General features: G+C 45.5%; 1 protein-coding gene across 1 annotated transcript in view; it reads right to left on the reverse strand.

Moving 5' to 3' along the window:
- LOC113587790 (alpha-1,6-mannosylglycoprotein 6-beta-N-acetylglucosaminyltransferase B) overlaps positions 1–11,745 on the reverse strand; it is a 96,859-nt gene extending 85,114 nt beyond the window's left edge. Inside the window, exons 1-2 of the mRNA XM_035524791.2 lie at positions 11,684–11,745; positions 9,409–9,521 (exon numbers count right to left, since the gene is read on the reverse strand). Of these exons, the coding sequence (XP_035380684.1) occupies positions 9,409–9,521; positions 11,684–11,721 (151 nt within the window). The 5' untranslated portion in view covers positions 11,722–11,745. The remainder of the gene's footprint in view (positions 1–9,408; positions 9,522–11,683) is intronic.
- Between the last annotated feature and the right edge of the window lie 4,048 nt (positions 11,746–15,793).

The following is a 15,793-nucleotide window of genomic DNA, read 5'->3' on the forward strand; positions in this document are numbered from 1 at the left end:
TGACAGCCGGGCTCACGACAAGAGCAGCTCCTCGCACTGCTGCTTTCCCTGTCACGTCACGGGAACTCAAGGAGATGAATCTGACACCGCCGTGAGACTGGCAGGAGATGACAGGGAGCCTCGCAAAACTGTCTCAAGGTCAAGCCGGAGGAACACTCAGGAAAACTAAACCTCGGACTTCAGCTGCAGTGGAAACAGAACTTTTAAAATCCCAGTCCATTCAGCCTTCACCACTGCAGAAGATAGCAAGTCAACAGAGACTACATCTTAAAGGAGAATAAAATAAACAATAAATAAGTAAATAAACTGCAGAATAAACTACACACACTCGTACACACAAACACCCAGACGCATGTACGTGCGTGTCCGCACACATTCACACACGCAAACACGCCAATCCAAGGGTACGGACTTGAGGCTGATTGAATTTCACATTTAGTCTACAGTGAGCAGCTCATCTGTGACTCAGGGCGTGAGGGGCCTTCAGTGCCCATTATATATACTTCTCCACTTTCAGCTTTTGCATCTCACGGAGCTTTTTTCATTTTGTGCTCCTGCTCTTTTCTGGGCTCCAGACAGAAACATTTATTGGAGGCATCAAATGAACAGTTATTACATGCAGTCTTTTAAAGAAGCTCTCTCCATTTTTTCCCCTTTTATTTATTTTTTATTTTTTTATAAAATTGTATTATCTTCCTCAAGTGATATGCATTTTTTGAAAGTTTTTTTTTTTTTCCTTTGGAATGATAATAATGTACAGGTGTCTGTATTCCATGACAGAAACGGGAATGCTGCGAGGGAATGCTGCAAGAACATCCTTGTCACTCCAGCCCAGACCCCACACAGACTAAAGAGACAGTACTAGCAGCTTATACCAGAAACATCAGCACTTCCCGCTGTGAGCGAAGAGCCTAAATCATCCAGCAGTGTGTAATTTGGATGCCTGTGGAGGAATCACAGTAAATATTTGCAGTGATGAGGGAAATCTCTGCTAAGCCACCGTGAGCTGGGCGAGGAGGCGGGGGTTCAGAAAGCTAGCGCTTAGCCGCAACGAATGCCGTCCTCGTGACAGCCTGAAAATCGATGAGCTATATCTCTCAAGCAGAGCTGAACAGGATAAATCAAAACTTTCTTTAAGCCCTCGCAGCTGTGGTAGAGGTGGTGGGAAACACGCTGCTTTGGGGTTCTTGTTTGTTTATTTATTTATTTCACAACACTGTGTTTGTGGATTTTGAAATTCTATAATGAGTACGCACAGCAGAAAAAGCTATTTCCAAATACATTTCCGCAGCATTGTAAACCTTAAGCCCATCTCAAGGTTAGCCCAGTCACAACACCTGAAAGAGTTTCCTAGGCCAGACACAGTGTGTGTGTTGAAGCTTTTGTGTGTAAAGTCACACACACACACACACACACACCGTCAGCCACTTTGCACTATGTTATACATGAGTTATATGTGCTGGGCAAATTTTGGGGCGTTCGCTCAGGGCTCCTCCAACCCAAATTCCTGAGTTTCTTTCTTCCCTTGTTCTACATATAAATGAACGCAAGTGTGGCTAATCGCTAGTTAGCTTTACTACAACATATTTACTGTCTGGCACAGTTCAAGCTCACCTGCTTTCTAAAAGAAACGGGTCAGAAGTTGCCTGTCCTCTTTGGATTCTCCCTCCCTCTCTCTCTCTCTCTCTGTCTCTCTCTCTCTCTCTCTCTCCCTCTCTCTCTCTCTCTCTCTCTCTCTCTCTCTCTCTCTCTCTCTCTCTCTCTCTCTCTCTCCCTTCGCTACTTTCGTTTTTGAACTCCTGATTTGGGTTCCATTTTAACCAGGTCTGACTTGCTAACCGCCCTTTTATTTTGAGGCAGGGGTGGGTGGGGTGAGAAATGAAAGGAATCGCATAAATTATTGACCTCTATAATAACACATTCTAAATTCTAAATCCAAAATCTGAGGCTATTGTAGGGATCCCCAGACAAGGAGAGTCCTGGGTAGAAACATCACCATTACCCATTGACTGACACCCCTATATATGTGACTGCAACCTTGACTGCAACCCCTACTGTCACAGTTGGTCAGCCGGCTAGCAGGACGGACACGCCCACTCCTGCTAAGGATCACACCTGATTACTGATTACGTTCACCTGTTCCTTAAATACTTTCTGATGTCCTTCGACATCACGTCTAGACAAGTCACTGTGTTACTTTGAGAAGACTAGTATTTCTGTATTGTGTGTTTTGTTAAGTGTTTCCATCGTTGAGAACCCGAGGGATAATAAAGAGCACTTTCTCGCAACCCCGCCTCTCGCTTCCACGCACCCACCAACGTCACACCTACAACAAGACCTGTGAGAGTTCATTTATTCTTACCGTTCTTACCGAGCATCTGGACCAATCACTGTGCAGTAGCACTGTGCTTGAGGTCATAAGAGATTAAATACTCAGCAGAGCGACTAAAAGATTTTGCAGTTGGTGATTGAGACCAAGTACAATGAGGAGAAAACTGACCCTAGGTCAGTGGTCCACCTACGGCTACCACTTAGTGCTGCACCTCACTGCTGTTCCCCAAGTCATTTTGCTGTTTAACACAGAATAACTGGTAAGCACAGTAAGATTACCCTGAGATAATATCTGATAGTGTCTGTCATTCCACCGCAGAAACATTTTAACTGGTCCTGTTCCACTGACCACTGATAGTGCGATCAATTCACACTGTTGAATTAAACCCCTGTGCCAACCAGGAGGCAGCAGGCTGTGTGCAATTTTATGTGGGCGAACCCGGTATCAACACCACCGTGTCATGCAGGGGTCAAGAACCAGGCAGATACGTACATCACGGTAGGCATATCCATGATCAGAAATGGCTGGGGGGGGGGGGGGGGGAGAGCTTCAAATCAGGTGAAATACATCAAGTGCATTAACAGGCAAGGCAGTGCACAAAATGAGAAAGGCTCCTCACTGTAGGCTAGGCAGTCAGAATAGATAAGTCTGAAAAATGTATCAGTGAGTCCGGCTCACTCAACCCAACCATGAAGAACTGGAGTCTTCTCCTCCAAGCTCAACAGTCCTGCTGGGCAAACACACAGACTCAACGACGGAGCCTGTGACCAGAGAATGCGACAGCTCACCGCTCCCCCTGGTGGAGTGGAGGATGGGCGCAGGGCCGCAGAGTAGCCGGCTGCACTGTGCGAGTGCCCCGTGTCACCTCACATCTCCTCGCAGCAGCTACCGTTGCCCAAAATAGCAACAGCTCATCAAAGGCTCGTTGGAGCAGCGTTTCGTAATCGCCTGCCAAAAATTCCTCTGGGACAATCAGAGCGCTGTGAGCATGCTGATCTCAGAGGGGTGCGCAGGGGTGGGTAAAGGGAACTGGAGAAAGGAAGGGAGGGGTGGGGAGTCAGAGAGAGAGGGACAGAGAGATAGAGTGGGGGGAATGAGAGGAAGCGGAGAAAAGGGACAGAGGGAGGAAGGGAGGGGTGGGGAGTCAGAGAGAGAGGGACAGAGAGATAGAGTGGGGGGAATGAGAGGAAGCGGAGAAAAGGGACAGAGGGAGGAAGGGAGGGGTGGGGAGTCAGAGAGAGAGGGACAGAGAGATAGAGTGGGGGGAATGAGAGAAAGCGGAGAAAAGGGACAGAGGGAGGAAGGGAGGGGTGGGGAGTCAGAGAGAGAGGGACAGAGAGATAGAGTGGGGGGAATGAGAGGAAGCGGAGAAAAGGGACAGAGGGAGGAAGGGAGGGGTGGGGAGTCAGAGAGAGAGGGACAGAGAGATAGAGTGGGGGGAATGAGAGAAAGCGGAGAAAAGGGACAGAGGGAGGAAGGGAGGGGTGGGGAGTCAGAGAGAGAGGGACAGAGAGATAGAGTGGGGGGAATGAGAGAAAGCGGAGAAAAGGGACAGAGGGAGGAAGGGAGGGGTGGGGAGTCAGAGAGAGAGGGACAGAGAGATAGAGTGGGGGGAATGAGAGGAAGCGGAGAAAAGGGACAGAGGGAGGAAGGGAGGGGTGGGGAGTCAGAGAGAGAGGGACAGAGAGATAGAGTGGGGGGAATGAGAGGAAGCGGAGAAAAGGGACAGAGGGAGGAAGGGAGGGGTGGGGAGTCAGAGAGAGAGGGACAGAGAGATAGAGTGGGGGGAATGAGAGAAAGCGGAGAAAAGGGACAGAGGGAGGAAGGGAGGGGTGGGGAGTCAGAGAGAGAGGGACAGAGAGATAGAGTGGGGGGAATGAGAGGAAGCGGAGAAAAGGGACAGAGGGAGGAAGGGAGGGGTGGGGAGTCAGAGAGAGAGGGACAGAGAGATAGAGTGGGGGGAATGAGAGAAAGCGGAGAAAAGGGACAGAGGGAGGAAGCGAGAGAACGATATAAACCTGTCAGCAACCTCCTGATCAGAGAGCTTGGTATGCTAAGCAGGCTACAGTGGTATTAGTAGACCACATTTTTAAGAGCATTTTAATTCTCCTCACTTTCTGTTTTCTTGGGTTTTTTTGAACTTCACTACCTCTTAGCTATCAGTGCACACACACAACCCCAGACTGTATTACTGTCACTTTCAAACAAAAGTTGTCCCTGCCCAAGCCCCTTAATAACAACAACAACAACAAAAAAAAAAAACAGCACTCAAGTTGAGCTGGGCAACATGCCAGCCCCACAAGACTGCAATTATTGCTTCTTCCTTGGGGAGCAGGACTGAATGCCTTCTTGGGTGCTTTTAAAACAGCACCACAAGCCAGGGTCTGCTCACTGAGCTCAGAACACTGCCAGAGGGAACACACAGAGACACTTGCCGAGATGACGTGTCCCTCCCGAACCCGGAGACACACGAGCGCGCACACGCACGCTCACACAATTGCACACCCACACGCACGGTGTTGCTTGTCTTGCAGAGTGAGGGGGTCAAACGGTGGGTAAACACTATTGCGCCACGTTAACGCTGCAGCCAGGTGGCTGGGAGACCAGCTGGTGGGCAGAAGGGCAAAAGGAGGATTCTCGAAGAGGCCGGGTAATTGTGCTGGGGGGAGTGGACGTGGAGCAGCTGGAATTCCGAGCACAAGCCCTGGATAAACAACTCATTCCCAGAAGGGGGGTATCCCTATTTATATCCTGAAGCACATTCATTTTGCTAAACGGACATTGCTTGCAGCAGAATCCGATCTGCCTCTGCTATCCCTACACCTCAACCAGGCATATTTAAATGAGTATCTACAGCTTCCAGGGACTGATCTCAGCATGGACCGACTACCAGGGGCCAGTCTCAGCGTGAGCACGCTGCAGGCCACTGTGACTTCAGAATGGTGGACAGCAGGACAAGCTCATTCCAGCTTTCATTACTATTACAATCACAATTACGAATTTAGCACACAAAAACAGACACAAATTTCACACACACACACATAAATGCAAACACAAGCACACCTCCAACTTTCATGCTAATTATAAGCATGTTATTACAGACGGTTGTACAAAGTCACTGCACATATTTGAAGTTATTGGGTAAGTGATGTGTACCAGTAACATAACACGACATGTAATTTACTAACTTTAACATTCAAATATAGATATAGTAAAGAGGGATGGCTTTTATCAATGGCCTTATCGAAATTGACAATTTATATATTTATGAATTTAGAAAACAGACACGTGACCCCAGCATGCTGGAGCAAGGTGAAGTGAGCTCATAGTGATATGAAATCCACCCTCTGTAGGGTGAGAGGTCTTCTAGGAGAACTGAGGAGAGATTGTTTTTTCCCTCTATGTGAATGACAACAGCAGACAGAGCAGTAAGACCGGTGGGAGACAGCAGGAGTGCTAAGACTGAGTGCTAACCGAGCAAACACTGTGTCTATACTGGCAGCATAATTACTCTGAGTGCTAAATATGTGTGTGTGTGTGTGTGTGTGTGTGTGTGTGTGTGTGTGTGTGTGTGTGTGTGTGTACCATTACTATTAAATGCAAAAGGCAAGTAAATAAATAAAATAATAAATGTTTGTTTTGGGGAAGAACATCTCTTTGGGAAGAGTGATTCATTTTCTGTTTTAAAATCTAAAAAATCTCTCACACACGCGCGCATAAAAACACGCAGTTGGTCCTTTATTTTTATTCACTGCTGAGCTGTCTCGGACACAAAGTTGATGGTAAAAGAGGTTTGTAAATATTCAGTAGGGGCTGTAGGGAAGAAACTGTCACTTTATTATAACCTACAATCTACAGTTTACACTCTACAGGAAAACAAGCTGTTTGGGACCTGCCGGAGGGTGCTGGGTGGGGCCTGCCGGAGGGTGCTGGGCTGCTCTCACGTGCTTCTCCATTTGAGCTCTATATTTCAGAAATGCAGCATGTCGTAAATCACAATTTAGTAGCATGTGCTGTCAAACGAACATTAATGAGCGTGTCTGTATGTGTAAGTATGTAAGGGTGTGTGTATATGTGTGCATGCTTGTGCATGTATTTGCATATGTACGTGTGTGTGTGTGTGTGTGTGTCTGTGTGTGTGAGCGCGAGCATAAACAGCAATATGCTACTTTGTCACTATATTCGCGTACGCAGCTGCTGACAATAAGTGAGGCTTACAGGCAGAGGGAAATGAAACGGGACTCGTTACGCTCAGGCTGCTGTTGCCTCTGGGAACACGCGAGCCGCACGCGAGCGTTCCGTATGCGGGCGTGTCGTATTGGAGGCACGGATCGGTAGACGAACAGCTGCCGCGCGCGTCCCGGCTGCTGTTATCACAGGAGCAGATGGAAGAGCCCTGGTATCCCGAATCCACACTGACGCGCGCTGCCACGTCCCTCACCTTCTGCGCCATTAGGCATGACGTTGATGTCAATTAATCAAAGGACACGTGGCACACATGTCCACCTATCACAGAGGTGGACAAGGATGGGACATTATGATGTGAACTTTTGCATGCAGACATGGAAACATGCACACATGAATGAGCACAAGACAGGTCAGATGAGACTGGGGTCCACGCACACACACACACTCAAACATACACGCACAAACACACTCTGAGAAGAGTGTGTGGCTTGGGACACAGTGAGGATACAAACTCTACAGTAGTTAATGAGCTCAGACCAGATGTCTCCTCAGGCTGTATCACATGTGCAGTTAATTAATCAAGTACACACACACACACACACAGTGCCTCATGCAGAAACACCGATGCATCTCTCTCACTAACAAACAAATACACATGTGCACATGTAGATGCACTCTTAACATGCACATATACGTATGTAGTAACACATACAGAGCAACACAGTAAAAGATACATAGCAACACACAGTAACACACACTCACGTATAAAGGTATATGCACTCTCAAATATACACCCAAAGTACACCAGGGAATGAAAATCTATTAATGTTCAATAGTCACAACTGTGCAAATCCATATAATATTTGCACTAGTGTGCTAATGTGGAATACATGGAAATATTTGTTTCTCAAGATCAAGACGTGGGTCTCTTCTCAATTTAGAGAGAAAGGTGGAACAGTTAGCTATCCATGACAGGGGCAAACCCCTCCTACACAAACACACACACACACACACACACACACAAGTAAGTATCCTGAGGTGAAAACTGACTGATGATGATTATGGACGCTGACTAAACACACACACACACACACACACACACACACACACACACACACAGCCCAGGGCTCAAGCCAGGCAGATGATGGAGCGCAGACACCAGTCCATGAGGTGAGAAGAGAGGCAGGTGACGGCAGGTGACGTCCCCCACGGCCCCTCCGATAATGAGATTTCGTCCGTGAAGACGCAGCCCACCCCGGGCCTTCCACCTTCTCAAACCCACCCCACCCCTCGTCCCCGAGCGTCATCCTCTCCTGTCCTCTCCTCCGCTCTTACCCACAGGAACCTGAGATTCATGACGATGCCTTATGTTTCTGGAGAAGCAATGAAAAGCGCCACTAGCTGGCAGTTGACCTTTCAGTGAAAACTCACTGCTTATACAAGAGGCCGCAAAGAGGTCATTCTTAAAATGTTATACTGTAAATGTTTCTTATTCATTTACCTTCTGGCAAGAGGAATGAACACAACAAATACCTACTTCTGAGTTTGCTCTCTTAGTCTTCTTTTGGTCCAACTAGACTTAGACTTAGACGCTTGGTATTTTGATATGTGGAGTGTGTGAATCCTGAGCAGACTGTGGGTGTTGGAGGGTTTTTTTTTAAATTATTTTCGTCTTTTGGCTTCAGATACAGTTTTCATATAAGAATAGTTGTCTAACCTATTCCTATTTTTTTTTTCGCTTTAAATTAAATCACGCAGAAAAGGTTTATAGGGAAATAAGTATTCATGCATGCAATAGCAACAGCAGATCCACGCACACATTTTTTGGAGAAGGGTTCTGATGGAGTGTGAGTTTATGCTGATTCCGACTACACACTGGACCCGGGAAAATCCAGTATGCATGCGTTCCGGCAAGGCCTGAGAAGGAAATGCTGTCTCTCAGCTGGTGAGACCGAACGCAGTATGTCTGCACACATTACACGAACTGAGCACCCTGAGATCACATCGTTATGCAGAGAGGTTGTCAAGCAGTAGCAGTCAGGGCTCCCAAATGAGTGTTAAGGAGGACCGTATTCAATGAAAAGCCATTACACACAAAACACCACAAGCTGTCATTGAACCAAGGATCTTTCCTCCTCAAGCAACTTACACCAACTACATTTATAGCCTTTGGCAGACACTCTTCTCCAAAGTGACTTACATATTTATCAGTATGACAGTATCTGTGCTCCCTGGGACTCAAGCACATGCCTGTGGGGTTGCCAGCACCTTGTTTTACACTCTTTACCAGTTTAGTCACAGGAGCTAAGTATTTGCTTCTCCTTCTCAACTATGGCACATATTGTCCAGACTAAGCTGCCAATGACTATGGTGGCAGTAGTTATGAGCTGGGATTGAACCCATAACCTTCTGGGTAACAGTCATGTTCTCTGACCGGCACACAAAGCTCTACGGGCTCCAGTACATTTGTACATTTCAGTACGTTCATTATCACTGAACATTCATGACAGAGAGAGAGAGAGAGAGAGAGAGAGAGAGAGAGAGAGAGAGAGAGAGAGACAGAGCGAGAAAGAGAACGAGAGTGTGATAGAGAGAGAGAAAGAACGAGAGTGTATTGGAGGAACTGCCTTTACATCTCAAATTCACAAAAGAAAGGAGGGGGACATTTCAGCCTTGACACAGACACACACACACACACACACACACAAACAAATGGCCTATACTTAACAAGGTCTCGAGCCTGAGTGGAATAGGTTGCATTATAAAGCAGTGGCATCAAGGTTTCTGCCTGCATCAGAAGCCTCGAATAACCAGTAGACGGTGTGTGTAAGGGGCCCCAGCGGGGAGTGTGTGTCAGTGAGCTGGCCACCCGGGACCGTCATGGCTACCTTCCGTCCGCACAGTGAACGGGGAGTCGGTGAGGCGCTTTGCTGAGAACTGGCCACCAAGGGAGGTCATTAAAAAACACAGACTGAAGAATCCTATCCCCACCACAAAGATCCTGGGAGAGAGATAGAGAGAGAGAGAGACAGCGAGCGAGAGAGGGGAGGGAGGGAGAAAGAAAGAAACAAAGAGACAGAGGAGTCAAAACACAGCACAGTAAAGAAAGAGCGGGAGAGAGAAGTGAGGAGTCGGGCTACAATGCCGTACAGCAGGAAATGTAGAATAAAGGTGAAGGAAAAGGTGCTAGGAATACAGCTGTGTGTGTGTGTGTGTGTGTGTGTGTGTGTGTGTGTGTGTGTGTGAGTGTGTGTGTGTGTGTGTGAGTGTGTGTGTGTGTGTGTGTGTGTGTGTGTGTGTGTGTGTGCGCGTGAGCGTGTGCGTGTGCGCGTGTGTGTGTGTGTGTGTGTGTCCTCCCCATGAGGCCTGCTAACAACAGTGCAGAGAACTCACACAGCTTCTTCTTACACCTGAGGCACCAAACTTTCACACCAAAGCCACGTGCACGTCATAAAGCTATGCTGTCACTCCTCAAAGGTGAGAACACGCGAAGAGTAAACAGCATCTGGGAGTGGCCTGATTTTTTTTACATGCTTTATGTACACAACCACAAACCGGCATATAAAGGGCGTGCTGTTAAAATGAAGGCAAAATATTAGCATAGGTTTCTATTTCCCAGCCCTCATAATCTGGGGGCTCTCAGAAGGACACCTTGGAGATTATTATTTAATTGTCATCATCTACTTTCCAGATCCGTTGAATGGCGTTTATTTTCTCAGATAAAGCCGTGACCCGTCTGCAAATAAGACCACGCAAGTAATCACTTCTATATAATATTCATTTAAGATCTCTAACTAAAAGGTCTTTTGGGGCACAGAAATCTGAAAACAGTAACTTTTTCTATTTCCATCACTCCTGCGGAAGTGAAAGGAAAGCGTCCTCGTCGGTATTCGGTACTCGTGACAGTAAAGGGTAAATGAAAGTGGTGGATTGTCTCTTCTCCGTTGTGTGCGTGACACCCACTCCGTGCCGTTTAAGCATTCAAAGGCTTAGTTTAGTCGCGCAGAGAGATTATATCGTCTCCAATTACCGGATTTAAAGCAAATGCTTTAGTCTTTCGACTTGGCTCGGAGGAAAGATCGTGCATCTTCTAATTGGTTTTACAGGCGCGCGGTTATCAGATTTCACGCGGATTGGCGATTGCAACGTAGAGGTTTTCTAAGAATTTTGGCCCACGTTTACAAGGAAGGTGACAGGCGAGACTAGTGAACGCAGACGTTTGCGGTTCGAACTACATTATAATGCCTCTTATAGCCTACAGCACTCTACATTTTCGGGACAACCTGCTTAATTGCAGTTGAGTTTTCTACGATTAGTGTGTCTGGGATTTACAGTTTTAAGGGTGGACATACGTGTGAAATCTGGTGGGATTTCGTTCATTACTGGATGGTTTGAAACAGGTGTGTCAGAGCGATACCGCGCGCTGTGTCTCGGGTGTACGGGCTGAGCAGGTGTCCGGTCTAAACCTCTCCAGGTGTGAGCTCGGATCCGGGACAGCAGCGATGCAGCGGCAGGTGGAGGTGATCTAGCCAACGTGTCTGAGCTCACCCCCGCGCTCCCGAAAGAGCCGCTAAAGGAAGAAACCGCCTCTTTAGTCACAGTCCGGACATGTGCAAAAAAAAAAAACCAAAAAACAATACGGGACACTGCGAAGGGGAGTCATCGGTGTGGGTGCACTGGGGGGAATCTGTGCAGTCAGTCGTACACAAGCTGGATGATATCCCCGGTATCCCGAATGCGAGTGGCATAGCCAACCCAGGCAGAAGACGCCTACATCAACTTGTTGAGAAAAGGACTAACCTGTGCAGGATCTACTCAGATGTGTAAAACCAATATTTGCTACGAAAAGAGACGGCGGGCATAACAGAACCACGGAATGTGTAATACAGTAATGCACCCACCCCACCTTTATGTTCTGTGAAGGGTAACGCGCTACACCAGGAAATGTTTACCAACTCCTGTGTATATATGTTTTGCAAGAGCGTAAACTTGAGAAGAAGGTAAAATGTTCATACTCGTAGCCTAACCGAATTTGTTTATTTCAGTATTAATTCGTTATTGATTATAGACTTGAGGGTTATAGGTTTTTTGTTCTTTTTTTGTCATGGTTAAAATTAGGTTAGAATCGTGGCGTGCATGCTTGCAACGTGCGACTTGGCTTACCTGAATGGTCTGAACGTCAGTAGGCATCTTCTGACCATTATTCCCTAGTCCGTGTTCACCAAATCCAGCGACAAAATCCAGTAACCACACAAACGCGCGCCGACATGCTGCGCCTCAGACCCGAGCGCGTGCGAGCCTCCCTACTCAGTGGACGTCAGCGAGACAATAAGGTCCCCTCCCGACGATGGACGGCTACATGTATATCCATCAGCACCGCCCGAACAAATCTTTATTACGCTCTCCTTTCCTGGGACGTGGACCTATAGGGCATTAGACTTTTGCATTCATTGCTTGGAAAACCTTGTTTTCAGGTTGTCCCTTTGTCACCAGCGATCAAGTCACGAAACTGTCCAGAACTTGCTCCAAAGATGCTGGACAACCGATCCGTTGATTAACGTTCCGCTTGATCTTCAGATCGTAAACATAAGGGGCATAAAACACGTGAGTTAAAAGAGTAGCTACCGGACGCCTGCACTCCTCTGCAGTCCTGTACGGACATGAGACCTCTCAAAACGCACGCGCGCATCCCGCGCCAGGCGGCCGAGTCAAATACGGAGGCGCGCAGGATCAACGGCACCCGGGAGAATAGCTCAACCCCCCACCCCCCGCGCGGAAATTGCACTGTATCTCGCGCGTCTCATGGGGCTTTAGTCAGTCTGCACAGCGCCACCTGCACGCGCTAAAATTGTTTTTGTTTGGAACTGGTATGAAATTGCTTATTCTGAAAATTAGTGGATGGTAAACATAGCCTGATATTAATACAACGTTGCGTTATCATTTTTGCCGTTAAGGATATTCCAAAAATTAATTTAGAGTTTCATCCACTTAATTTGAAAATTAAGGTTGAAATCCCCAGACAATCAAAGTCTTGCCAATTCTTTATTTCCTTCATATTAATTTAGTCTACACCTACTATTTCATAACCCTGGACAGCGACCAAACTTCAAGGAAGCGTGCAACTGCGGCCCCAAGCGGTTAGGACCGTGTATTACAGAACCCTCAGCTCAATTTTTCTTTTGTTTTTAGTACTCTACGTCATGTTATGTGTGCATATATATGTGTGCATATATATATATATATATATATATATATATATATATATATATATATATATATATATATATATAGAGAGAGAGAGAGAGAGAGAGAGAGAGAGAGAGAGAGAGAGAGAGAGTGTAAATATTGCAGCGTAGTGCAAAAGGTTTCCAGAGAAATAGAAAGTTTTGGACAGAGGTGTTTTATCAACTGTAGAAGCACAGTGTTTCTGGCCTAGAAGGTAATACCAGTTTATGTTTACATCAGTAGATGTTTAAATCTTAACACTTGTTCCATGCAGTGTTTAAGTTGCAAGACTGCAGATCAGTTCTTTTTTTGCTTCTAACTTCATTGCTGCCATAGCAACAAGTAGTATTGCAACCAGATATGGCCTTAATGAAAAGGACATTGCCCTTAAAATGCCTTGCCACTGCAAAACAGAAATGCTTAATTCTGATGGTCTGAAGATGTTCTGTGAAAAATATCCACAAGCCTTCTCTTAGTTTCTCCAATGTATAGTCTGTCACTTGGAAGAAACACAACAGGCCACTCCTGTTATGCTCGAGGAGAAATGGGTGATAATTGATCCTTTCATGCTAATTATTTTTGTGCCTGAATTTATGAATTTTATTATAGCACATCTAGCGCAGTGGCAAACTACAGTTCCACAGTTATTATTGATCATTTATACTGGTCATTATACTGGTCATTTATACTGGTCATTTATCTGTTATTATTGGCCATTTATACTGGTCTTTATACTGGTCATTTATCTGTTATTATTGGCCATTTATACTGGTCTTTATACTGGTCATTTATCTGTTATTATTGGCCATTTATACTGGTCATTTATCTGTTATTATTGGTCATTTATACTGGTCAATATACTGGTCATTTATCTGTTATTATTGGTCATTTATACAGGTCTTTATACTGGTTATTTATCTGTTATTATTGGTCATTTAGACTGGTCTTTATACTGGTCATTTATCTGTTATTATTGGTCATTTATACTGGTCTTTATACTGGTTATTTATCTATTATTATAGCCACTGTTTTATTTGTAGGATGATGAGTGAGCACCAAAGGACTTCTTGTTTTAGTAGTTTAGTTACAGATCAGCGCATCGTTGAACATGTAGAACATGAGCTCCTGAGGAAATCTACGGTTCTGAAAATATTCACACATATCCAGATGTTTCATTCTCACTGTTAATGCATTTAAGCCTTTACAGCTATGAGCAAGGGATGGAGTTTATGTAGGCCCTGGAATGTGAAGGGTTAAGAATAAGAAGAAGTCTGTAGTTATATAATAGATGGCGGTAAAAAAAAAGAAAAGTTATCCTCATGCCAGAATGTGCTGTTGTTACAAGCCTGCTAATAACAGTAAGCAATTATGAGTGGTGCTGTTAAAACCTTCACTAAGGCATAAGAAAAACTGCAGTAAGTCTAAATACAAAGAAGCCTAAATACAAATAGAAATACAATGGAGCCTTATGCATGTAATGACCTTCAGGTGTTTATTGAAGAGGCATGGCAGGTAATTAAGTGGCTAGTGAGGCAGAATGATGGCGCTCACCAGAGGGTATAGCAGAGTGCATGACAGCTACACTCCTTGTATATTTCAGAGATGGGTGGAATCTGGCAGAAGGAAAGAAACAGGTGAAGCTCTTAGGGTACAGGTCCAGTTTACTGCTCAAAAAAATGTTCTTCAACAGATCCAACAAAGAGGTTTGCATAGGATGGTCCCATTTAGTGCACATTCTAACTCCTGTAAGTGGCATTTGGAGTTATTGTAATGATGTCGCTGGCCCGAGTGCCGGTGGGTGTGGAGCAGGACTTACAGACTCTCTCAATGTGAAACATTTATTAACATAAAACATGTAGAACGGTGGCACTCACACACAACATTAATGACAGACATGACTTGTACATTTAACTAAACACAGGCTATAGTAACATCCAACAATGACTACATACACACTAACATACATCAGCGAACAAACAATAACCAACGGTGAGGCATGCACTGACGGGTGTTTAAATAGACAAACGCATTAACACGTAACCCCGTACAGGTACGTGCCTTCACGGGGGTGTGGCTACAAACATGGATGAACCCCCCTGCATGCGGCAGGCCGTACCACATGACTTGTGGGGGGGCGTCCCGTGACAGATATAGCCAAAGCATTTTAGAGTTTACACAAGTTACAGCCTTAAGAGTATATCTGTGGGAGGTTTCTTCTCAGTTCTGGCACAAAGAAAATATTTTAAAGCACTAAAGTTTTTTTCATTAAGGATAACTGTATAAACTTGTTGCAGACAAGCGGCAGACAGCATTTGTTATTTTATTTGTTCAAGAATTTGTAGTCTTTAATATATGTGGGCAAGTATTGAGAAAAATGGAACCGGTTTCAGGAGGGGTGTCCAGCTGAAATGGTAACTGCATGGAGCTCTGTAACTGTGGAGTGATGTCAGGCTGTTCTGCCTATAAAAGCTGGTAATAAAAAAGCTGTGCTATGGTTTCTTTTTTGTAAAGGTCTCTTCTGCCAATGACAACAGGTCTATGTTTATTAACTGCTTTAATAACAGTCACTCCCTTTGTCCAAATTAAGTTTTTAAGATGGTTTGTTGGTTATGTTACTAATTTGCCTTTCACAGGTAAAAAGGTATTTAAAAATCCAATGCTTGAAATGTTCCGGTAGGAGGAGTTCAGGAAGACGTGGTGGAGCTATACTTAGATCATCTAAATAAGTCAAGGTTTCTGTGAGCGCCATAAGTGTAGATACCCTGGCCTTTCTATATATATACAAGATCTAAAGATGCTTGCACTGACGATGCTTGTACTCTGCATTGTGACAATGGCAATAAAGGGAGAAACATCTGTTTTAGTCTACATAGTCCAGCCATGCGTAAAAATAATATGGGGGACTGTGGGGGTGGGTGGGGGGGGTTGGAGTGTGTGTGTGTGTGTGTGTGTGTGTGTGTGTGTGTGTGTGTGTGTGTGTGTGTGTGTGTGTGTGTGTGCGTGTGAGTGTGGTGTGTGTGTGTGTGTATTGGAGGGAGTCTTTTCATA

This window comes from Electrophorus electricus, chromosome 3 (assembly GCF_041902795.1).
Source record: "Electrophorus electricus isolate QZ-2024a chromosome 3, ASM4190279v1, whole genome shotgun sequence".
NCBI lineage: Eukaryota > Metazoa > Chordata > Actinopteri > Gymnotiformes > Gymnotidae > Electrophorus > Electrophorus electricus.